Source organism: Erpetoichthys calabaricus, chromosome 15 (assembly GCF_900747795.2).
Source record: "Erpetoichthys calabaricus chromosome 15, fErpCal1.3, whole genome shotgun sequence".
NCBI lineage: Eukaryota > Metazoa > Chordata > Cladistia > Polypteriformes > Polypteridae > Erpetoichthys > Erpetoichthys calabaricus.
Window position 1 is genome coordinate 94,580,965 of NC_041408.2, and position 25,176 is coordinate 94,606,140.

A 25,176-nucleotide genomic window follows, 5' to 3' on the forward strand; every position below is an offset into this window, starting at 1 on the left:
GGGCGGGGGGGTGCTTCTCTCATTTCAAAGCCCCCGCTCTGCTGCGGTTGTGTTGCATCCATTTTTTAAAGCCCACAAATGCACCAAGAATTGCAAAGGAGAAAAGAACAAATAAGAACATCTCAAAGATGAAATAGGAACACAACTGCAGCAAATCTCAGCAATGGAAAATCCTGGAAAAAAGCGGGAAAAAGCAGCAGACCCTCAGCTAGTGGCAGAAATGAGCAAACGAAGAACAGTAAAGAGAGCGAGCACAGGATCAGGAAAAGAATGATAAGCATCAGATATGGACAGCAACTAGCAAGTGCTTCAAAAAATTAAAAATGTGCCCGATAACAAATGATGAATAAATGTGCCAGAAAAGCCATAAACTCCCCAGACTCCATCAGGAAATGCTGCTGACACCAAAAACAAAAGTAAAAGGCAGCCAACTCGTTTAGAAAACTTTGTATGGATTTGAGTGTGAAAATATGCATACGGCAAAAAAAAAAAAAAAAAAAAAAAAAAAAAACACAAGAAAATACGTACATTAAAAAACAAATCTAAAAAATGGATAAAAGCTGGCGTACGTACATTTCTACAGAATTGACTTTTATAAATCACGATCACTTTATAAATGTGAACACGTGAAGGCGCCTCAAACCCCACCCAGCTGCCACCCTGAAACCGCCACATATACTCATCAAGTTTGTTGTTATTGACTGGTTCATTGATTGATTGATTGACCGTATTATTTGTCCTGTGAGTCCGTATTCTGGTTTTTTATGTTTCTAATGCTGTATGCATTTGAATTTCCTCTGGGATTGATGAAGTTTATCACATCTAATCTAATAAGGACTATGCTAATGAACCTCATACATATGCAACTGCAATGCAGCACACCTTCATTGGCTGGTGGAGCCGCCTCCCACCTGACACCTCCAGACTCCACCCCATGAATCTGGGGAGTCCTATGGTGCACCTCTCCGCACTCTCGGGGTCAGGGAAAGGTGTAAGGTGCCAACGTCTCAGTGGGTAGCCACTTTCATCTGGCACATGAGATAGATAGATAGATAGATAGATAGATAGATAGATAGATAGATAGATAGATAGATAGATAGATAGATAGATAGATAGATAGATAGATAGATAGATAGATAGATAGATAGATAGATAGATAGATAGATAGATAGATAGATAGATAGATAGATAGATAGATAGATAGATAGATAGATAGAATGAAAGGCACTATATGATAGATAGATAACAGTCAGGGGGCCAGGGGGTTGAAAGACCCAAAATGCCATCCTGTTAGGTCTCAGCTGAAAATGAAAGGGCAGACCGAATTGAGACAACGGGACTTGAATGGCTGGAGGTGTGCGGTGCAGTGTGGTGTGTTTGTTAAAATGGGGAGAGAAGACACAGAATCAAAGATTGAGGGTCAGGAGTTTGAAAATGGTGGGTGATATGGGACAAAAGTACATCCCGGGGTTGGGTGGATCAAGTTCAAGTTAAGTACATCACACAGCACCTTCAGAAAGTCTTCACGTTTGTCACATTTTGTGATGTCACAGCCGTGTGCTGATGTCATTTCATTTTTTTCCCCTCATTGACCAAAAATCAACATCCCAGAATGAGAAAATGAAATGAGGAATTGTGCAAACGTAATCAAAACTGAAATGCGGCCCCTTGACACAAGTATTCAGAGCCTTTGCTTTGGCTCCGGTGCGTCCCACTCTATTGATCCTCATTGAGATGTTCAGAGTCATCCTGTGTCAGGTCAAATGACTGAACTGATCAGGAGGAGACAGAAGGTCCACAAGTGAGCAAAAACCAAACTGTGAGCTCCAATGGATGACCCGTAGGAATCTGAAATAAAACTGCCAAGTCAGTTAGCGAGCCGACACAACCCAAGACAAGTGAGGGGACAGCAAAAGCAGCAGATGTCCCGAGGGGCCGGTGGCCGACCAGATGGATCCTGTCATATCTCCATCAACATGTTGTCATGACACGTCTTTTTAAACTTGCTCTAATGACAGGTTCTCCTCAAAAGAGAGCGACAATTAGCTAAAAAATGGGAAAGTCTGTCTGAGCGAAGCACAAATTACAGCTCAGCTAAACCTCCATGGCTGCTCCTCTTTGATGTCGACAGGCTGCGTGTTTTCACTTCACTTAGCAATTCAGATGTGATGGCTGCCTTGAGCTCTTTGAAGAGCCCTGCATTGCTGTCATTTTTGTAAAAATGGTCAACAACAAAAAAAAATAAATAAATAAAAGCTCAATTCATTATCTGCCCCCTCTGGGTATCGTCCTGCCTATGACAGGAGGTGGAGGTGACCTGGAAGCAGTGGGAGCAGAACTGAAAGCAAACCTGGAGGGGGACATCAGATCATCACAGGCAAGGCTACCAGTGAGAAGGAGAAGGAGAAGAAGAAGACCACACTTAATCCTGAGCAGGGTCACTAGGGGCTGAAGCCCATTCCAGTAAGCACACAGCAAGGCAATCATCATCATCACTACCATCACCTTCATCATTCTCATTTCCATCACCTTCATCAACCTCATCTTCATCATCATCATCCTTATCACCTTCATCATCATCCACATGTTCATCATTATCCTCATCATCTTCATGTTCATCATCATCTTCATTATCCTCATGATCATCATCATCCTTATGTACATTACTTTCATCATTCTCATCTTCATCATCACCTTCATCATTCTCATCTTCATCATCTACAAGTTATCATCATCATTCTTATGTTCACTACCTTCATCATTCCCATCATCATTATCACCTTCATCATCCTCCTCTTCATCACGCTCACCTTCATCTCAGTACATTTTCAGTGGATGCTCCATGCACTTTTGGTGCTGTAAGAAGTCCCCGTCTATTCCAGAGGGCCTGCCCGTCAGCACAGAGAAAGCCAACAATGGCCGTCATCATAACCAGTTGTATCACTGCCACATAAATTTGTATCTGGTTTGTCTTTTGTCTCTGTACGTGAATCCTGTTTCCGTCTGAGCACACTGTAGCATAAGATGGGTGGGTTGGATAGGGAGGACCTTGGTGAGGTACAGGGCTGTCGTTGCGATTTCTGGGAGTGCCATGGAAACGGACGCACTATTTGAAAAGGAGCGTGAAAAGGCATGAAGAGAAGGAAAAAAAAAAAAAGACAGGCCGAGTTTTATAGCAGAGGGAAAAGACTGCCGATCTAAGTCCAGGACAAAGATTGTTTCTTGGGGAGCACCACAAGTCCAATGCAGTTTGAGGTGGCCACCTTGAAGATTCTGGATACACCGAGGGAAGTGGATTAGACCAGTGTTCCCCAAACTCGGTCCTGGGGACCCCCTGTGATTGCAGGTTTTTGTTCCAACCCAGACTTCTGTTTTTAATTGAACTCCTGGACTAATTAAGTAAACTGATATTTCCCAAGTTCTGTGTTTAGGGAACAATTTAGAAATTAGAAAACGAAGTTTGCTAAAAAAAAAAAAATATATAAAAATGTACCAAGCAGTTGTATAGGAATAATGTATTTTTTTTCTTTTTAACAGTATTTTCATCTTGATTTTCATTCTGCTTTTCCAGGTGTTCTAATTGTTTAATTAATCCATTATTTACTAATGAGTGGGTCTGACTCTAAAGTACTTGCAGCCTTTCATGATTCAGTGCTGTCTGCTCTGCTCGTTTTTAATTGTCATTATTAAGATACAACAAAGGGGTGAACACTGCACAGAGAAAGGGCAAAATAGAATGAAATCAACAAAAGAGAGTTAAGCATTTAAATCTCTAGCAAAAACAAATATTTCTAAATGTCTTATCAATGTAAAAATCATGCTGCTGTGCTTTTCTGAATGTTGAATAAAGGAAAATCCCAGCTAATTAAATGATATCAGTGCTATCAGGAGCTGTCACTGATTAGGAATGTGGTTGGAGAAAAACCTGAAGCCACAGGGGGTCCCCAGGACCGAGTTTGGGAAACACTGGATTAGACAGTGAATAGGATCAGAAGCAGTGTGAGCCATCAATCTTTTATTCTGGGATTGGCGTGTCTAAGAAACTGAGCTATTGGGAAATAGGATAATCGGATAAAAAAAAAAAAGACTAAATTGAATGGACGGTGTGGAATATTCTTAGGGTTCATGATTTTGTGACATTTGTTTATTGTATATATTGGAAGAGTGGAGGCGATTTTCGAAATCGCTTGATATGTGGGGGAGTCTGAGCAAGTATTAATTACATTTTTTTTTTTTTTGCAGCATTTTTTCTCTGAGCGATTTTTTGCAAAAATGACTTTTATTAGTGGAAGTCATTTTTCTGCGCCGTGGGAAGGGGTCTGAAGACAGTTTGGGGGTGACATGCAATCATTAGTACAATTTCCACTATACACTTAGTGAAGCGTAGCGGTTACAATCGCTACACAGTTTGCGACACTCGTGCCACGTCACTACTGTGAGGAGCAGCTGCCTGAAATTAAGCCAATAATGCTGAGGCTTCTCCTTGTGATTAATAAAGTCTAATAAGAATAACCAGTTTACTTGGGCACACTATCCATAATGGGTTCCTGCTGGATTCCAACTGCTGCTGGGGTAGGCTGCAGCACTCCACTTCCTTGATCTTTATCATTTGGGTTTATTGATAGACGGATGGCTGCAAGTTCAACTTCCTACAATGGCTGGTGTCTGCCTCTCGAGTGTTAGGGTTATGGCACGAACCCAGGATGGAATGGCATTTCTCCATAAACAAAATGTCCTTCTGAAAACAAAACTTGTGGTAAGAAACCTAAAAATATGTGGACATCCTCTTCAATCGACTCTACAACATATGCTGTACAAATTCGTATTATTATTACGATTATATCTGAAATTTACATAAACGTTTCATTCCCTTAACACACTGTGGCCCTGTGGACTCAACACTTCACACTGATTACCTTGTCAAGTACCCGCCGGGGTCAAAGGTCCAGCTGTTCAGGTCACAAAATTGTTTTTTTTGACACCCTGTGCTCCTCTGATGGCTCCATTACATAATTGGTGGGTGGGAAAAGCGTCTGTCCCCTCGCAGGCAGCAGAGGTGTTCACACGGGACAATTGCTGGCAGTGCAGAAGGTGACAGGGAGCGGTGGGCTAGTGAAGCTGCAGACTGGAAACCCTCAGCCTGTCTGTTCTCACATTTGAGGTCCGGATGTGGCCTTGGGATGGAGAGGAATGAAGAGGGCCAGCCACCAAGTTTGTCACTTGAACACCATTAAATAGACCACCAAAATCACCTCCAGGAAATGCCTGCTGTGAAGGTGCTATAAACTAAAGGCTGATGAATATCCCGGCTTGCCCAGTCACTAATAGAGTCACTTGCAGGTCCAGTCCTGGACACACTGTTGGGAACACCGCGTCTGGGTTTGAAATGTTGGCATGCCATGACTGACATCAGCTAAACAGATGCGCCCTCCAGAAAGTTGGGCAGGACCTGACAGAAGATTCTCAAACCCACAAAAACCAATCTGTCATCACACACATGGCAGAGCCTAGCCTGGCACCACTGGGCACAAGACGAGAAACTACGGCGCCACACACAGCTTCAGCCACTCCGATTAGGGCCCATTAGGAGCCACCAATTAACTTAACCTGCTTGTCTTTGGGGATGTGGGATGACAATTAACAAGCACACGGGGAGAACAGAAAGGGTCCAGGCAAAGGAATGGAAGATGTCAAGTCCAAAGGCCGCAGGGCTTACTCACCAAGGATCTCATCTCCTCCACTCTGGTCGTATCCTTTTGTTGCCTCCTCATAGAATTCCAGCCTGTTAGTCAAACACGACCTCCCTCTTCTGAGCCCACGCTGACTGTCCTGTCCTTGCCAGGTGTTGCTCAACCTTCTCCTTAATGATTCCTTCCATTAATTTTCCTGCGATGCCCGTTAAGCTTACTGGCCTGTAGTTGCTTGGATCTGCCCAGTCACTCTTTTTATATAACGGGATGATATTTGTCATTTCCCAGTCCTTTGGAATCTCTCCAGTGCACAGTGACTTCCTAAACATGTGTCAAGGGTTTATATCTGAACTCGCTAGCCCCCTTAAGAACTCAAGGGTTAATATTATCTGGTCCTGGTTTTGGTGCACCCAGCTGAATCCAAGTTTCAACCTTGTAGCTAATGGCTTGAGGTGGCGCTGAAGAGTTCTGAGGTCCTCCTCCTTCTTCATTATTCCGTTCACTTTGTGCAGTTCCTCAAGTTCTACTGGCAGCACAACAGCCCCAGAGTGAGATGTTACCACAACCACCACCATGCTTAACAGCTGGCACTGTGTTCTTGGAATTGAATGCCTCACCTTTTCTCCTCCAAACATATCTCTGCTCACTCAGCCTTTGCTTCTTCTGACCATAAGACTTTCCACCAGAAGGCTTCTTCTGCGTCCCTGTGATCAGCCACAAACTTCAGTGAAGCTTCAATATGTTGATTTTCTTGGATGGCAGCCTCTCAGCCCAAACTGATATCAAACCCACTTGATTGTAGACAGCAACACTGCTGTTCCAGGAGATCCCAGTTCATGGCAGACCCATTTCCAGGTGGTCCTCGCATTGCATCTGACCATCTGGACCAGTTTCCACTCAGCTGAGGATGGCAGTTTGGGTCTTCTTCCAGTCCTTTGAAGAGTGACTGCAGCTCTACTGTAAAGTACCTGTACTAACCAACAGTTGTTTGAACTGGTGATATCAGAATCTGAAGTTGTTTAGAAATGGCTCCAGGAGACGCTCCTGACCTTTGCAAGTCTATGATCTTCGTCATGGCCACACCGAGCTCTTTGGACTTTCCCATTGTAATCCAATGAGAGGTCAAAGGAGCAGCAGAGAGGAGCATAAAGCAAAAGTCCATCAGGATCACTAAAAGACAGTTAGGAAGCACCAGGTTAGGACACATTCTGGAGCTTTCTGCACCACCTCATTAATAATCTAAGTAGATGTATGGATAACTTTGACCCTCCATATGTAATTTTAGAAAATCCACAATAAATTTAAACTTGTGCATTAAATTGCAGATTTTCATTTTTTATTGTTCTGCTGCAAAAAAAGGAACAGTTATGGAAACCAGTGAAATCCCAGCACTGCCATGACATTCGTGCCCATCACATGAGTGGGTGGGGACTTCTCACCACAACTGCAGATGCACCTGCACAGAAAGCTGCTGCCCCCTGCTGGCACTCGAGTGCACCGCTCACATTGAGTAAGAGGAGCTTGGTGGCTTCTTCTGGTCGGTTCAAGACTTAGGTGACAAATCAGGAGAATGGCACATGCCCTCCTCTAATGGAGTGTGAGCCGTGTGCCCAGTGGTTGCCTCAAGTTAGTCACAGTCAGCATTTTTCCCTTATTTTTTTTTTTATGTCCCCATGTGTCACTTTTCATCTACAACCACATTCCACCAATGTCACTCTTACCATAACGACTGAGCAGCCATCGATACCATTTGTGTATGACAAAAGTAAGTGCTTAAAATTATTACATAAGCCCAGAACAAAACACCTCTGTGCCACCCTGACGGAGAAGTGGCATCTGAGACCCAACCACCTGAGCCAAACTATGAAGGAAATGAATTAGACGGGCAGACAACAAGACCTTCATTATCCACCGTGAGAGCGAGCATCAGGGACCCACAGCCTATAAACTTTGTGTTTTGTTGTGTGCCACTCTGTCTACCACTGTGTGTGAAATACTTCATCAAGTCTTGATTGATCCTTAAGTAAAAGGAGATAAAATCTCGACATTGTGGTCGACTCTAACCACATGGAGGACGGCCAGACCGCCACTTCTTATTGCAACACCTTCAGTTCTCCAGTTTCAGTGAAGTCTGAGAGTGGGAAGCTCAGATGGCATCCAAGATGTCTCTGTGACAAACCCCAGGCCACCACTGAGCTGAGTGTTAAGTATCAGCCGTCTGGTTTAACTTGTTAATTCACTTTAGAGTGTGCACACCATGAAAGGCACTACATGATGGAATGAGGAGGTGGTGGGGCGTCCTGCATGGAATTTGGGTTGAACATTTGTGACATTCAGCCCTAACAAGCACCCCAACCTATGCAACTGACAAGTTGAGATATGAACCCACTAACCAAGTTCCGACTGTCCACTTCAATACTTGGTCACTTATTCCATGCATATGTGGTCCTCCATGCAAAGGAAAAACTACAGAAAGTTTGAGGGTGAAATTTGCCCTTAACAAAGCACCACGTGTGATCTTGCTGAAAAACTTTAGAGCACTCAGGTTTTTCAGGTGTTCTTCCATCCCAGTACTCCCAACAGCCCAGCTCCATAAGATGATCCATAAACACAGGCTGACTGAGGACTCTGAGGTGTGCAGAGTGATGAGAGGTGGAGATGGGACTGTCCTTGTGGTGCTCCTATGAGTCTCACAAACCGTAGTACTGTAGATGGACGGGTAGTTCGCCATCCAGGACGCCACAGGCTCATCCACTAGCAGATCTCTGAACTAACCCCCCTTGACACCCCTGAAATACTTCAAGTAAGGACTCAACGTGCCCCACCACCACACTTTGCCTGCACTGTTCTTGGATTTCTATTGCTCCGCTCTGCAAAACAGCAGATACAATTAGCGACAGCGCCCCCTCTCGGCCCGCAGAGCCAGGACGGTGATCCCCAGGCGCACACACGTGACATTACATTCAGTTTTAATTGTTTGAAACATAATGAAAAGAGGAGCTCTGGAATACTGTAACTAGCCCTGGCATTAAAGGAGCTATTCGGAAATCTCTAATTGTTAAATGATACTTTTTAAAAATTACGGCCGTTGTGAAATAAACACATACAATAATTAAATTTAATGTAAACGCAATATTGAATCTAAATAAAACTGAACATATGTCCTAATAATTAGTTGAATTATTCATTTTTGTACCATCGAATGACTCATTTAAATGCTTCATTGCACTTTTCATCTGATTATTGTTTAATTGTGTTTTTTTCCCTTAATTGAATTCGGCACGCTTACTATTCGACATTGCGCATGTGCACACTTGGGCGGGACGGTGGCGCCGTGAAAGCGCAGCTGCCTCGCAGTTCTCCCCGTGCGTGTGGGATTCTTCCTGCCGTCCAAAAATATGCAGATTACATAATCAGAATTAGTCAGCAAATCATACATCCCCGTCATGCGACACCGGGTGCATGTAATCGGCTTTAGGTGTACTGATGTCGCTCGATTGTCCCCCGATGTGTGCGCTCACCTTGCTTAGGGATTGTTGCTGGGACAGACCCCTGATGCCCACTGGCCCTGCTCTGCTCTGGATGAGCGGATTCTTAGAAAACGGATGGTTGGTTGGACATTCGCATACCATACAAAGTAGCCCTTTGGACAGCTCGGGTGGAACACTGACGTCACCTTGGTTCTCGTTCCCTACTTCAAGCCGAGCCGTGGAAAATCGAACCAACCTGGGACGGGAGAGCGCTGAGCATCGGGCCGAAGGAACTTTAAATAATCCCATGCCGATTTAAACGTGTGCGAAGGAAGCCGTGAAAAATACATGCTTTGTCCATTTATTAGCATTTGAATGTATTAGAGTCTCAGCCTTCTGTTACTATGTGCAGATATAAAGTACGGGGTCTTTATAACAAACGAACGAAAGGATTAGGGGCGCATGGCAGAAGGGAGGATGTCAAGCCCCCACCCTGCTCCCCCAGTGTCTGTTTATCTGTCCCACGCGCCAGTCTGACCAGCACTGGGGTCTCGTTTATAAAGCTCGCGTACGCACGAAAAGAGCTTCGAGAAGCGCCAATATGCCAGCTTTTATTAAACGGATTTTTTTTTATTATGGTGTGCGCATATTTTTATGCTTTAAAGTTTAGTTTCACGTGTCCAATGGTACTTTCAACTGGGATCTGATGCTCTCACGGTTTTATCTCCAGTAGCCTACACGACGTTGAAAAATGAGATGTTTTATCCGTCCAGAAAATCCCACAATAGAAGCGGGATTGGGGTTTTATCTGTTGAAAGCACGGAATTCGAGCTCTTTTTATACCCGATTTTTTTCACTTCGGTCCATATTTTCGACTCCTCTCCACCCTACGTTATTTCTCGAAAAGAAAAACTTTGTTTTCACATTTACATCCCAGAATGATGGCAATTATCTTCTACTTTCTTGTATTTAATTTAAATGAACGCTTGGACGTCGAAGAAACGATGCGCCCTCTAGCGGCTAAACCTGTTATAAAACATTCAACACATCTTGATGCTGTCGCCCGAGTAGTCCAGAGCTGCGGGCTGTGCGGGGCAAAAATAAACCAAAAATAAAACCGGACGGCTGCATGGGTCGACCAAAACTATATAAAAGAAGGATTATTATTACTATTAAAATCATTCCTGATTGTGACCACATTTAAAGGCGCTAATATACAAAATAGAATGATCCACTAATTATATTAATTATTAAGCACGTTTTGTGGGTTTTTCCCAGTAAAAGCAACGCATAAAATAATGATGGATTGTATTATATTATTTATATATTTATTTATTTAATATACGTATACACACACACACAAACGTACACATATACAGTATACATACCTATATATATATATATATTATATATGTATATACATATATACACATATATACATACATAAATATACATACATATATGCACTTTGCAAATGTTTTTATTTAAAAGGCATTATATGAAGTAAGACTTCTCCACTGATTTATTATGAATAAATGTGTTATTAATTTGTAAACACTTTGTCACCACTCTGAAAGGCACTATATAACAACAGGTGAGGACTATTAATTCATTTTTTTTTTTAATCTTTTGCGATTGCCCCCACTGTGTGATATAAGGCACAATCAACTTACTTCTTTTAAATGAAATTAATTTGAGAAGCACGTTGTGATTCCCTTGGAAAGACCTTTCTAAAAATTGAAAGGTGCTATACAAGTTAAAGCAGGATCAGCTCATTTCTTTTGAATAGCAGTAAATCACGGGGTGGCAGACTGGCACAGCGGTGCTGCAGAGGTGGCGCGGCTGCCTCACCACAAGGAGACAGGAATTGATGCCCTTGATGCGCCCTGTGTGAAGACTGGCATGTTCTCCCTGTGTCTGTGTGGGTTTCCAAAGACATGCCAGTCAGGTGGATTGCCCCGTGTTTCTGTGCGTTTACCCTGTGATGGGACTGGCATCCTCTCCTGGCGTTGCTCCTGTCCATTGTGCCCTGTCATTGCTGGCACAGGCTCCATCTGCCCCACAACTCTGTTCAGGATGAAGTCGTTAAAACATGCATGCAAGGATGGACGACAGTAAATCAATGGTAGCTTTATGGTGGTGTTCACGATGAAGGGGGGTCTCAGGTGTACATTATGCTCCCCCCTCCTTCCTCGCTGCTTTCAGATCTGAAACTTGCCTGAACCTGCCAGCCTCTCTCGTCCCACCCTCCTGCCATACTCTTTCCCAGCAGCCTGCTGCGTCACGAATTGCCCTCGGCCACTGCTGGCATTCCTGTCTCTGGCTGTCACAGCTGTCATCAGCTTTGAAATCTCACACTAAGTGACACATGCCACTTTTTTATGACTCAGTTTCCATCACCCCTCCCAGTTCACTTATTTCTCTGTCAAATGATTAACTGGAGAATCACATCCTTCCACTGGTCACTCACTACTGTGCCAGCGTGCTCAAGTCACTGAGGGGTCAGCAAGGAAAGGGTGACAAGTTTTAAAAAATGAAGCAGCCAAACCACTCTGTGCCTATTCTGTCCATAATGAGTCTCCATTAACAATTAAAGTGCTACTGTACATTTGGCATGGGTACATCTTGTCACATGTGGGCACCTGCCAGCTACATCACACCCATCAACATTTACTTCAACATGACACCGCGTCTTACGTCCTTCCAGGGCTTGCACAGCTGTGCCCTTAATTCCACATTCTTCATTTAATATAGCACCTTTTTATAGTTAGCCACGTTACGTCCATCAAGCATGCTCAAGCAGGTGAAGCACTTTCATGCCCTCCATTACACTGGCTCCTGTGTTACTGGGGTAGGCTCGGCCCCAGTGACCTCCAGTTAAACTCAGCACCTTTCAGAATGTTATGCTACGTTAGCCTTGGTGTGCCCCCTGGTGGCACTCTGGCCTGTCTCTTTTTTTTGGTGGGTCACCAAGTGCCCCCATTCCATGCATTCACTACCAGCACGTCCTTCTTGTTGCAGTTCACTCGATGAACAACATGAAGGATCGACTTGTGCCCTTCATCAACAGTAGCTGACAAATTTCCTGCTTCCTTTCGGCTCTCATAAAACGCGTTTACTGAGGGAGCCTGCACTGTGTGAAGAGCAGAAAGGAGGCCTGCGGGTACAAAGTTCACCCTCTAGAGTCCCAGAGTGGATGTCCAGGAAAGGCCAGCACTTCCTTCTGCTTCGTGTTGACAGTCTCAAGGTTCACAATTTCTTTTCCCTGTCTTGACGTCGTACTAAAGCTGCAGCAGCCATGCCATGGGGCGTCTGCCACAGCCCTCCAGCGTCGACTGCTTAGGTGCACTGCATCAGCTTCATGTTTTTTTAAGAACAAATAAAGTTTCCTTTAACATGGCAGTGATGAGTGGCAATTCATATTTACCTAAATGGCGTGCTGAATGACTGATAGATTGGCACAGTGGGCACAACGGCCTACTAACAGCTCCTGAAGCCCAGTTCAGTTTCATCTGAGTGTGAAGCTCTCCACGTGTTCAGGTGGGCGTCCTCCAACAGTCCAAGGACATGCCATCAGGCTGGTGTCCCCCTGTGGTAACATATGAAGGATTAGAATTTGTGGGCCCGCTGTTGATGTCTCAGTGGCTTTATCATCACGGGGTGACTGGGGGCCACTGGGCTTATCAAAGTTAGGTGGTCTGGGCTGAGCACACACACTCAAACACTGACTGAGTGATACACGCTGCGGACCCCAGGGGGCATCAAGTCCCCAACTCCACTAATACACGTCCGGAGTTCAAATGGACTGTTTTTATTAGACACACACGTTTGACAGAATACTCTACACGAGAGACTTTCTCATGGCACACACAAACAAATTAATAAAATTCTGCAGCACACCAAAGAGTACAGTCTGACAAAAAATAGTCATAATTATGATTGATTTACAAAAAAAAAAAAATAGTAATTAGCTACCATTTTTGCTCCAAAGTGGTTATTTAAAAATCTTTTTGAAACTATTTATTTATGATACTTTGTAATAAAAAAAGAAAACAATGCTCAAAATTATCAGGTGCCTTTACAATACTTCTGTAATGAGCAGCTTGATGGGTGGCCATGGCCATTACCGGCCGGGACGCCAGCTGGATGGAAGGAATGGGGGAAGAGAGCATCAACATGGCGCTGCCTTCCCCGGGATGCTACAGGGCAGCCCTCCTGGATGGCTGTGGCACCACGGATTCCTTCAGGGCATGCTGGGAGTTAGAGTTTGGCACAGCCCCGTTGGGTTCCGTGGGGGCCGCCAGGGGGAGCTGCAGTGCCCTATTTTGGGTTGCCATCACATTTGGGGGCAGTTCCAGCTAATCCTGATGAGCCACCTGGAACTCTCAGAGGTGTAAAATAAAAGAAGCCGCCTCACCAGAGTCGGGAGGAAGAGGGACAGAGCTTGGAGGAGGAGGAGGAAGAAGAAAGAAAAAGAGGGACAGAAATTGATGGAGAAGAAGAAACTCGAGAAAGTCCAGAGAAGATCAGCCGGGCTGATTCAGGGACTGAGAGGGCTGAGCTACCAGGAGAGACTGAAGGAGCTAAAGCAAATGGAGATTAAGAGACAACTTGACTTAAAATTATGAAAGGAACGAGTGCAGTGGATGAAAGCTGGCACTTTAAAATCAATTCTGCAACAAGGACAGGGGGGACAGACTTGAAAATATGTTAGAGGCAGAGTTCACACAAATGTTTGAAAGTCTTTCTTCACACTGTAACCACCCTTCACAAAGGAGTAAGAGAAGGTGTGGTATAGGTGTGTGTGTTTTATATATTAGTGGAAAGATCAGCCCAGCTACAGACAGGGATGCAGACCCACAATGTCTACAACACACACTTTTCATTTTTGTTTCTTCTGTACACACAATACACACAGTGTATCAATCACCTCGATAAACTCACAGTCCTTTTCCTTCTATTATCTTTCTCCTTATTCTTCTGCCGCCTTCACTCCCCTCCTCGTAAGCTCTGTCCTCTGCCTCCCAACTCCGGCTCCCCGGATGGAGTGAGGCAGCCCCTTTTATGTTGTACCAGAATGCGCTCCAGGTGCACCCTGATGAACATTAAAGAAGCATTTCCTGGTGTGGCAGAAGTGCTGCAATCCAGGGCTCCAGGACTGTCCAGGCACCCCCCTGGCAGTGGCCACGGGCCCCCACAGGGTTAAGCTTCCATGCTCCAAGCCTGTGACCCCAATGTAATGTAGGGGGAGCTGTCCTCTTGCATCCTGGAGAAGATATTGCTTCTCTCCCGGCCCTTCTGTTCTCCATGTGTCCTGGCCGGGCAAGGGTCCCAGCCGTCTGCCACAATATATATATATATACCCATGCATTATAATGAGGAGCATCCACATGACAGGTTGGAGGTAAGGACTCACAAACTACTGTCTCAGAAAATACAGCCGCTAACTTCATTTCTCCAACAGCCCAGGTGACAAAGGCCACAAGCATCACTTTCACATCAGACCAGAGGGTCTCATCTCTTCTGCCCTGTGGGAAAACAAAGATTGAACGCTCGAGAAGTTGCTGATTAGTTGTACCCAGGTAAGAGAGAGTACAGAGCTCTGATAGATGGGGAAAAAGAAAAGCTTAGGAAGCACATGACAAGCAACAGCCTGAATTTCACTTTTTCATTCTTTTCTGTATCAAACAAGGGTACCAGCTACTTGTGATTTTCCTCATTAGAGTGTGTGTGTGTGTGTGTGTGTGTATGTTATTAACTTTATCTCTTTTCCTGTGCACATTACTGAAGCTCACTGGCCAGATGACGTGTGACTTCGTTTACTCTTATGCTACAAAGCCACGTCCCTTCCTGGTCACCGATATAAAACTAGCCCACCCACCAAATGCTGTGATGTCGTCTCTATTTTCATTTTTGGACCTCTGGCATCATCAGTTCACATATCAATCTTCCTGGAATCCCTTGGGGTGTACAACGCATCTGAAATCAGAGGAGCAACAGTATAAAGGTCAACTGGGGCATCTCTGGGTTATGCAATTATGTGGATCGAGCCGTGTATCCTTTGCGACTTTCTACAAGATCATTTCTATTGACATTTATTTTGCTCCTGTCTCTGATTTTTGATTTGTAATTTTTGTGCTGATGAAGGATCAGCTTGATTGTCAGTTCTGACCATGTCTATTTCTGCTGAGAGTCGCTATATGGCTTTTGATGTCCTTAGGGTTGTTGAACGACCAGAGTAGATTCATACAATGGGCCCACACAACCTGTTCTTGATTGGCACAACTGTTTGTGTAATGAAGTACTTCTGGCTTCAGCCCTAAATGCACTCCCCTTTCATTTTCAACACTGTCCTCGAGTATTTGGTTCTTGATTATTCTCCGGCTCATTTCTTTAGCTGATAGCTAAGCTGTCCCAAAGTCCCCTCCAGAACCGTGCTAAAGGTTGTTGAAGTTTCTGCTTGCACCTCACCATTCGGTAGTTTGTTGCACAACTCTGAGTCATGAAGTTCTTCCTGGCTTCAGTCCTAAACTCACTTCCCCTTCATTTCCTCTGATGTCCTCAAATATGTCATTCACTGTTAAGCTGAAACAATTCTGCTGCTGATGGAGGGTGGTGGTTATCGGTTTGATGAGGAGGCTTTTGAGGATTTTAAAGTTGCCAAATAAATGCCTGGCTAATATTAACATGGCTGTCAATGATGAAGATGATGGTCTCTCCTTAAGATGCCCACTGTAAAGCTAATTTTCCTTATTCTTATATAAGCTCTTGCTAGACCCTTTCATATTAAAATACACACTTAACTCATTTTTATTGGATCAATGTATATGGTGTCACACACGTGTGATTAGGAGACAGTCAACAAGCCCGGAGGCGAGTGAAAAATGGCGAGACAAAGGGTTGATCTGCGGTACTAATGCCTCTCTCTCTCTTTCTTCAGATAAAAAGATGAAAATTAACGCACATCCCTTACTTCCGGGTTTCAAGATGGCTGCCGAAACGTCACCGCCGGCATCGTCTGATGACGCCACTTCCGGCTCAGACCAATGACAACACTTGCGGTCTTCAGAAGATGACGTCACTTCCACCACTACATCACTTCTGGTCACTTTTGATGACATCGTTTCCGTCTGCCCATTTTGATGTCATTTCCTGCCAACTCATTTCCATCCACCATTTTTGCTCTTGTATAAAAAGCCACCATTTGTAAATGTTCATTGTCATCTACTGTAAAAGTGCATTTTAGTAAACTATTTGACTTTTTGTTTTTCTTTTATCCTGTGGACATTATATGGGGACAGTCCCCAACTCTTTTTCCTTTGTAATAAACGAAAAGAATTTCCACAATGGTTATGCTTTTTTTTTTTTTTTAAAAGAAAAACTGACTATTTACGGCTTAATTGGCATTTTTCTCTGCTAAAAATTATGTCACATTATTATGATAAACTTCACAAAATGTCCCTACATTTCAGTCACTGAGGACAATATTTGCCCCTAAAAATAAATAAATAAATGATTTCCTAAGCAACTTGATGGCCTGTGGTCAATCAGATCTCCTCGATTCAGTCATGAAGAGACATGGCCAAGGCAAACACCTGATGGCATTCAATGTGAAAGGAGCTCTAGTCAGTCTTAAGTGACATTGCTGGAAGGTGTCACGACGGTGATAACCTGAGGCTCAGTGTGTCAAATGAAATGTCAGCTGAAGGATGGAGGACTTCCTGATGGCAGCGCTCCAGGACAAAGAGAACATGCAAATTCAATCTGCAGTCCGGCAATCGTCAGGCACCTCAGTCCGGTGCCCGCGCCACTTTCCCCGCAGTAACGGCCTGCTAATCTCGTCTGGCCTAAACTATGCAACAAATCCAAGGTGATCTCCTGATTGTTAAACTGGCTGAAGACACCTGGGCACTCACTGGACTGATTAGGGTTATAAATCTGCAAAAGTAAATACAACATGTTTCCTTATGTGGAGCATAAAAATGTTTTGCGATGACACATTTCTAGGCCAGGGGTTATGGCAGCCGATGAAGGTGACTTTTACCCATGTTGAGAGAAGAGCCTTGTGCTGCCATGTTTTTGAACCCAATTAATATCAGTCAAAGTGGCAGAAGCCAAAGGATTTTAAAAAGAATGAGGAGCAGGAGACCAATGGCGGCTCAGCAGTGGTGAGATGACACCGAGCTCTGAAAATAAAGTAGGATGAGAGAAGGCTGGATGTCAAAAGGTGAATGTGCCACGATAAGTGAGTGTGGACGGCATCAGCCCTGTGGACTACAATGGTGTCGCTCCACTGCAGTCGGAGAATGAACACAGTTTTATGACACCTTGAGCTGCAAAATGGTCACTAGACTCTGGCCGAGGACCTCCAGGGCTCCCCTTATTATGATTATTATTACTCCATTGAGGAGGTCCTCACTTTACAGGATACGACTGACTAGGTTAAGACTGGGGCTGGGGGAGGGATACTTGAGTCGGGGGGGTTTGAGAGTATATGCTAATTACAGCGGTCACCACACCCACCACACAACAAGCCACCTGGATTGGGACCCGAGTGCAGCGGTGACACCTCTGTGAGGTTTTTTTTTTTTTTTTTTTTAAACGGAGGCTGGAGTGCCAATCCTGCCACCAACCCCCAAATTTTACCCATAAGTCAAGTAAATCAGGTGACAAAAACGTGCATTCCAATTGGCTGTCACACAAAGCTACTGTGTCACGGAGCTGCAGAGATCTATAGCTGGACCCATCTGAAAATGGCACTCATGGTGAAGCTTTGTGGCGAAGCCTTAGTGTTAGAATCAGAAAACTACAAAGATGATATTGAAAATGGACGACATGGCTACAGTCACGATTACTCTCCTGAAGAACTCTAGAGCCATGCATTGATCTGGACCAGTTCACAACATCATCTACAATCTCACTAGAATGAGACGGGAAGGCTGAGACACACACGGCGAATGAGCACTTAACCCCCCCATTCAGGTGTGTGTTTACTGAACACTGAATGATGCGCTGCTGTACTTCCACAGTGGGCTGCGTGGTACACACACATTTTAAAGATGGTGCAGCACTGGAGGTAAATGTCAAACATTTCATCTTGTTGAATCTACTTACATGCTTCAAAGTTATTGAAACCTCGTGGGGACCCCAAAATTGCTTTGATTCAATGGGGAGTTTGCTAAAGATGAAACTGCATGCTTTGACGTGTTCAGCACTTCACGGAGGATCCCACCCCCATTATTGCTTCAACACGTTTGGGAGTCCTGTGAAGTCGATAGTGCATGGGGGGATCCACCCAACCCACCCTCCCATTGCTTAAATGCAATTAGTACAATGGCTGGGATGCCTCCACGCTGGAAGGACCAGGGGAGGAAGCATGGCCAGAACATTACCTCCCCTGGAATGTCAGATGGTAGCCCCCCTGAATTGCAGCGGTGCCTCGGACTCCCGCAGGGCTCCATGGGAGTTGAAGTTGGATACAGTCCTGATGGGATCCGTGGGCACTGCCAGGGGGTGCTGCAGCTACTGCTGAGCCCTGGAGTGCAGCTCTTCCACCATGCCCAGGAAGTCAGTCAGTCATTTTCCAACCTGAAGTGCTGCTGGAAATGTGTCAACGAGCACCTGGAGCACTTCCGGGTGGCGTATAAAAGGAGCCGGCAGACATCACTCCGGGAACCAGAGTTGGGAGGAGGAAGACAAAGCTTGACCGGAGGAGTGGAGGAGAAAAAAAAGGTAAAGAGGAAGAAAAGAACTGTGTGTTGTGCTTTGCTGTGCTTGTGGGAGACGGGGAAGACGTTTCCCACAAGGGAGAAAGAAAATAAAAGTCTGGTGTGCTCGCACCTGTGCCACCTGCATCTGTCTTCACAACCCGCTCTCCCTTTTGGTGATCAGGACTTCATGGCTATCAAGAGGGATGCAGTGCTTAGTTCAGTGTGATCAGGCGGCACAGCAGGGAGGCTGGAGTAAGATGGGGAGTTTTAGAGTTACTTGCTTCACAACTGTTTTGGTACCAGAACTGCAGTCAGGAAGCTGGTATGGAGATCAACGTCAAAATTTTAGTACGAATCCAACGCTACTTCACTTCCTGCTATTATGGCCATATTTTCATGCCTTGTAAAATAACAGTTACTGAAACCGGCCACAGCTATTCCTACAGCGTAAACTGAAGCCCACTTCACGATTCCCAATGGTCTTTTACAGTCACACGTCGTGGTTCACTCCATGACCTCCCCTTATCTTCTGCCAAGCCCCATTTACCTAATGCCCTGGGAGTCTCCATCTGCCAGTCTGGCAAAGCATTTTAATAAAACAGTCCATCAACATTGTGTCTTAACCCCCAAACACAATTTCTTCAACGTGCTACTTGAACCTGAAGTCTTCAAACTTTGTGCTTTGACGCAGTTAAAGGGACAAAGCAACGACAGCATAGAAGGTTTCATAGAAAGACAGCTCTGTTTGTATCCCATTTAAATTGGGTCAGTAATTGCTTTGTTTACTTCATTTTTATTGTTTCATTTTGTTTGAAAGTCTGGTCTGTTTGTGAGCGATGCTCGTAAAATGTATAAAAGTGATCGCTCGCGTACTCAGCTTAGGGGGAACACTGACTGCGACATAAGAAAATGTCAAAAAAAGTGAAGGGGTAAGAATGCTTTCTGAAGGCGCTGTACATGCTTGACTCATGCAGCCCCCAATTTGCTGTCTGGTACAAACCGATGCCTTAGTTTAGCTGGTGGATGGATGGATGGATGGATACTTTATTAATCCCAAGGGGAAATTCACATACTCCAGCAGCATACTGATAAAGAACAATATTAAATTAAAGAGTGATAACAATGCAGGTATAACAGACAGACAATAACTTTGAATAATGTTAACGTTCCCCCCCCCCCCCCCGGTGGAAATGAGAGTCGCATAGTGTGGTGGAGGACCAATCTCCTCAGTCTGTCAGTGGAGCAGGACGGTGACAGCAGTCTGTCTCTGAAGCTGCTCCTCTGTCTGGAGATGATCCTGTTCAGTGGATGCAGTGGATTCTCCATGATTGACAGGAGTCTGCTCAGCGCCCGTCGCTCTGCCATGGATGTCAAACTGTCCAGCTCCGTGCCTACAATAGAGCCTGCCTTCCTCACCAGTTTGTCCAGGAGTGAGGCATCCCTCTTCTTTAATGGGGATGATTACTAACGATAAAACCAGAAAGACCCACCAAACCTCGCTGGAAGGGGGCGATTTCTCCTCCTGCAACTTACTGGATGAGCAAATTGACAGAAAGGATTCATAAGCTGGTCACTGCTGCCCAGAAACCTCTGAGCCGTGTGACATTGTAGTCTACAGGGCTGACCAAACAGCCAGTGGTCTGCTCACAGAGGCCGATTATTTATGCTCAGGTAGTGAGGAACTTGAAGTAACACGACAAAATAATGTGACGCAGATGGTCTGCAGTCCATTAGACAGGTTTGTTAGGAGAGACCCCACATGGAAAAACTACAAAACGCAGCCTTTGGTAGCACATAGGGAGGCAGGCCAATGACACCTGGATTTGCAGAATGGAAGTGGTAAGAGAATGCCAAAAGACGGCCAAATGGCTTGAACGTGTCACACATTTATTCAAGGCACTTGAAGACGGGCACAGGGTGCGTCACTCTTGTTACTTTTGCTATTATTCCCTGTTGTGGAGTTGCTGCTTTGTTGTATCCCTAGGCATTGCTACTCCGTTTTATCGTGTCCCACACCAGCAGCCCGTGTTTGTCTAAACACAAATCAGCAGGAAGGCTCTGTGACACTGCACTGTCACCTCGGCTCCTCCCACTGTAGTCTCAGACCAGGTGATAGATGGCAGTGGGTGGGCACCTAGAAACTCTGATAAAGACAGCAGGACTTTGTATTGGAAATTACCAGACCTGAGCTCCTCCAGCCGAACAACTCCCTGCAGAGTCGATCAATGGAAGACTACTCGCACTAAGTGACCAAAGATGGACCTGCTGAAAAACAGAGTGAAGGACAGAGAGAGTCGCCACAAGTAAGTCAGCACTGCCTTTCTTGTTGTAAAATTAAGCCTTAATTTACCAAAAAAAATTAAGTAAATAAATGAATAAGACCCACCCCCCAACTATCTGCAGCTCCACTTAAAGCCAAGTTGGGAGTCGGGTGCTAAAGTGGCACATCTGTAGGGCGGTGGGATTATCCAGAAAGGGAACATTGAGAGTCAAACGTGAGGAGCAGCTTGACATGTTAATCTCTCCTGCTGAGCCGGCTTGCTTACAGCGGCACACCACCATGCGATAGTTCAGAGCTTCATACATGCAATTAGAAATGTTACTGGGCACAGGAGGGTCTCAATAATGATTAACAGTTTGGCGCAACCTAAAGAGTTATGTTTATTACTACCTGAATTTGATGTTGGGATTGTTGAAATGTTCTTGTATGCCAGTATTTGTCATTGCTCATTTGTTAATCTTTGTAATGAACTGTAAAAGATGGAAGATTATTATTATTATTTTTTTTTGTACTGGGGGGTGACATGATGGTGCAATAGTTAGCACTGCTGCCTTGAAAGTCCCCGTGTCCGTGTGGAATGTCCGTGTTTTCCTCATGTCCAAATTCTCCAGGGTCCTCCCCAATGTCTGACTATTTGGTGACTCTAAATAACCCAGCATGCACTACAATGGAGTGACTTCCCATCCAGGGGTGGCTCACTGCCGTTGGGGTAGTCACAGCCCCATAGCCCCATTAACATTGAACTGGTGTAAATAATACAAAAAAAGGAATACATTATTCATTATCACTAACAAGACTTTTAGAAATTGAGCAAAATATGAGGCTTCTCTGTTTGGTTTTGTTGGTCCTAAAGAAGCACAACAGCTCAGGTGTACCTTCAAGACAGACGGCAAAACGACACAAACATACTGGGCGTTTAGGAACATCTGTCATCTTTAGGCACAGACCGCCAAACAGCAGCATCCATGGACTTGAATCTGCCATTCTAACGTGAATTATGAAAGTGTTGAGTAAGCGTTTACTGGATGTAGGCAGTATGGTGGCCTAGCAGGGAGTGTTGTTACCTCACCCTCTTGGGCACTGGTCAGAGTACCAGCTGGTGTTCCTACTAGGATGACTTGACAACTTCTTCTCATGTTTAAGTAAAGACTCTAGATTGGGGTTCTTCAAACTTTGTTCTTGAGGGCCACGGTGTAATCAATTTTATTTTCCAACCCAGTTTCTTGATTAGAAGCCAATCATGGCTGATGACAGAGCTTCTTATTTCATTCCATGACCTTCATTCTGCCACAACAGGTCATTCTTAGATTGGAGGTTCTCTCTTTTCTATGGCTATGACCCAAAGTGACTTGTGGCCCAGAGCAGATTAGTAAATCTCAGTTCTTCCCTTGATACTTTATGATCAGCACACCCAGGCGTACATAAAAATAAGTTAGCTGGCAAGCTGCTGGCTCCTTTGTCACATTCATCTCAGAGTTTATTGGCAGCTGCACACCTTAAAAACTGAGAATGGAGCCATTTAAGATTAAAGAAAGCAACTACAGGAATCTTAAAGAGCAAGTTAACCACAATGGAGCACAAGTGATAACACTGGTCTGCAGCAAAACCTTCCTGCACAAATACAGGGTGGTGCAGGGAAACTGGAAATTTTCAATGGACATTCAATGCACGAATAAACATATTAGAAAACACATTTGAAGATGAAATGTACTGTACAGGATCTGCAATTAATGATGGTAATCAATATTCATTTCATGTTTTGAAGAAAACATCCTGAAGGTGTCGTCCATTTCTCCGTACACATTCTGATCGCCTGTTGTGGAAATTCTGCATTGCTCAACGTCACATGTTAAGAGGAATGCCAGCAATTTCCTCTTCAATCCTCCCTTTTAGTTTAGCACTTGGCTTTTAAGATATCCCCACAAAAATAAATCATAAACAGTGAGATCTGGGGATTTTGGAGGCCATGGAACTATCACCATTGCATGAAATGACGCACCTTCCAAACAATCACTGAATAGCTGCCATCGATCATCGGGCTCCACCCAGGGACTTCTTTTTTTAAGCCTGAACCTGTTTCTTTGAAATTACGCAGCCATGTTGTAATCGCATGAGCAGACGGGACACGATCATGACATCCTGACTGGTCATGACACCAGAATTCCCTTTGCGCAGCAGTCCCACTATCACCATTCTTATAAAACGCTCACTCGTTGCGCTCCACTCCACTGCTCCATTATAACTAATGGTAAGGGGTTCTAAATGAGGTCACATTGGTACCAAACAACTGCCGACACCCCAGGGTTGCCTACACCTACTTCTAAAATTTCTCATTTCCCTGCGCCACCCTGTACATCAGCGTGTGGAATTCATTTCTGAAATTTGAATTTCTCTACCACAAACCATCTCCATGAGATATCAGATTTAATGAAAAACAGTATTTAAAAATAATTTACATTTGTTTTATGGCAGAAGTAGGTTTCATGCTCAGAATATGAAAGCATATTTTACACTGAAGAATGGCAGTCTTCCTCGCACTTAACATTAGTCGAAGTGGGAGCCACCCAAAATCAGACATCTGCCACACATCTCTGCTCTCAATCACTATTTTTAATTTGTCTTCTTAATAGCCAAGAATTTGTATTTAGAAGGTTAGGGAGGCGGTCTTTAATTGTGCAGCAGAGACCAAGAGTTGATTAAAACTGTCCTCACAATTGTCCTCACAGGTGGCGCAGTGGTAGTGCTGCTGCTTTGCAGTAAGGAGTCTGTGGAAGATTGTGGGTTTGCTTCCCGGTTCCTCCCTGTGTGGATATCGCTTTGAGTACTGAGAAAAGCACTATATACTGTAAATGTAATGAATGAATTATTAAAACGGATATTACAGAAATACACAGGGTTGGGCTAATCCATCCTTTGAAAATGAAGGAGCACTGCAATCGTTGGGTAGAAGGGTCCTCTCATCAGATTGGCCAGCCCAGCACTGACTCAGCTATGGAATGGCCAGTATGCGGGTGGCAGTGTGATGGCCGAGGTCTCCAGGACTCTGAACAAATCTGAATCTTCTCCTGTGATATCATCTACTCTTGCATTTTGCTCTGTACTTGTAATACTACTATTGTACTATCACATTGGATTGAGGATTCCTTGTGTTCTGTTCTGTGTATTGTATTGACCCACTGCATGCCCAACTTACGTGTAAAGGGGTCTCTCTTTGAGCTGCCTTTCCCAAGGTTTCTTCTATTTTTTTTCCCCAACGGGGGTTTTTTTGTTTAGGGAGATTTTTCTTGTCATCTTAGAGAGTCAAGACTGGGGGGTTGTCAAAAGGCACAGCCTGTTAAAGCCCATTGCGGCACTCCTTGTGTGATTTTGGGCTTTGCAAAAATAAATTGTATTGTATTGTATCATATAGTCTTGACCAGGTAACCAGATGGTAAAAGAACACACATCCTCCCTTTATTCAGGACAACAATACACATTTTTAAAGGGCCATTTTTAAAGCAGAAGGGAATTCCTAATCCTAACCCCTGCCTTTGAGATTCAGCAGCACCACAGCTGTCTGACAGTGAAGGTCACTCAACCTTTAAAGTCAGGCTTTTGTGAAAGTCAAACATGTTGTGAGTATTTGTAGGGAATTCGCTTTATTAGAACTATGAAAGTCCCTTAAACCCTGTGTGGATAGCGCTTTGAGTACTAAGAAAAGCGCTATATAAATGTAATGAATTATTATCATTATTATTATTAAACCACTTGCGAAAAAGCGTTCCATCTTTGTTAGGGTTGCAGAGCTGGTGATCAGGATGAAGTCTGGGCTCAGATGCTACTTGTTTTCTCTAAATGTCAGTCAGTCATTCTCCAACCTACTACATCGTAACACAGGGTCATGGGGGTCTGCTGGAGCCAATCCCAGCCAACACAGGGCACAAGGCAGGAACAAACCCCAGGCAGGGTGCCAGCCCACCGCAGGGCACACACACACACACACCAAGCACACACTAGGGACAATTTAGAATCGGCAATGCACCTAA

The 25,176-nt window shown here is 44.4% G+C and overlaps 1 protein-coding gene and 1 long non-coding RNA gene across 2 annotated transcripts in view; one reads left to right on the top strand and one right to left on the bottom strand.

Moving 5' to 3' along the window:
* LOC127525970 (uncharacterized) overlaps positions 1 to 25,176 on the bottom strand; it is a 495,457-nt gene that overhangs the window by 165,443 nt on the left and 304,838 nt on the right. The window lies entirely within an intron of this gene.
* Positions 21,037 to 25,176, top strand: part of LOC114665776 (chitin synthase chs-2-like) — a 56,947-nt gene continuing 52,807 nt past the window's right edge. Inside the window, exon 1 of the mRNA XM_051919406.1 lies at positions 21,037 to 21,173. Within this exon, the coding sequence (XP_051775366.1) occupies positions 21,127 to 21,173 (47 nt within the window). The 5' untranslated portion in view covers positions 21,037 to 21,126. The remainder of the gene's footprint in view (positions 21,174 to 25,176) is intronic.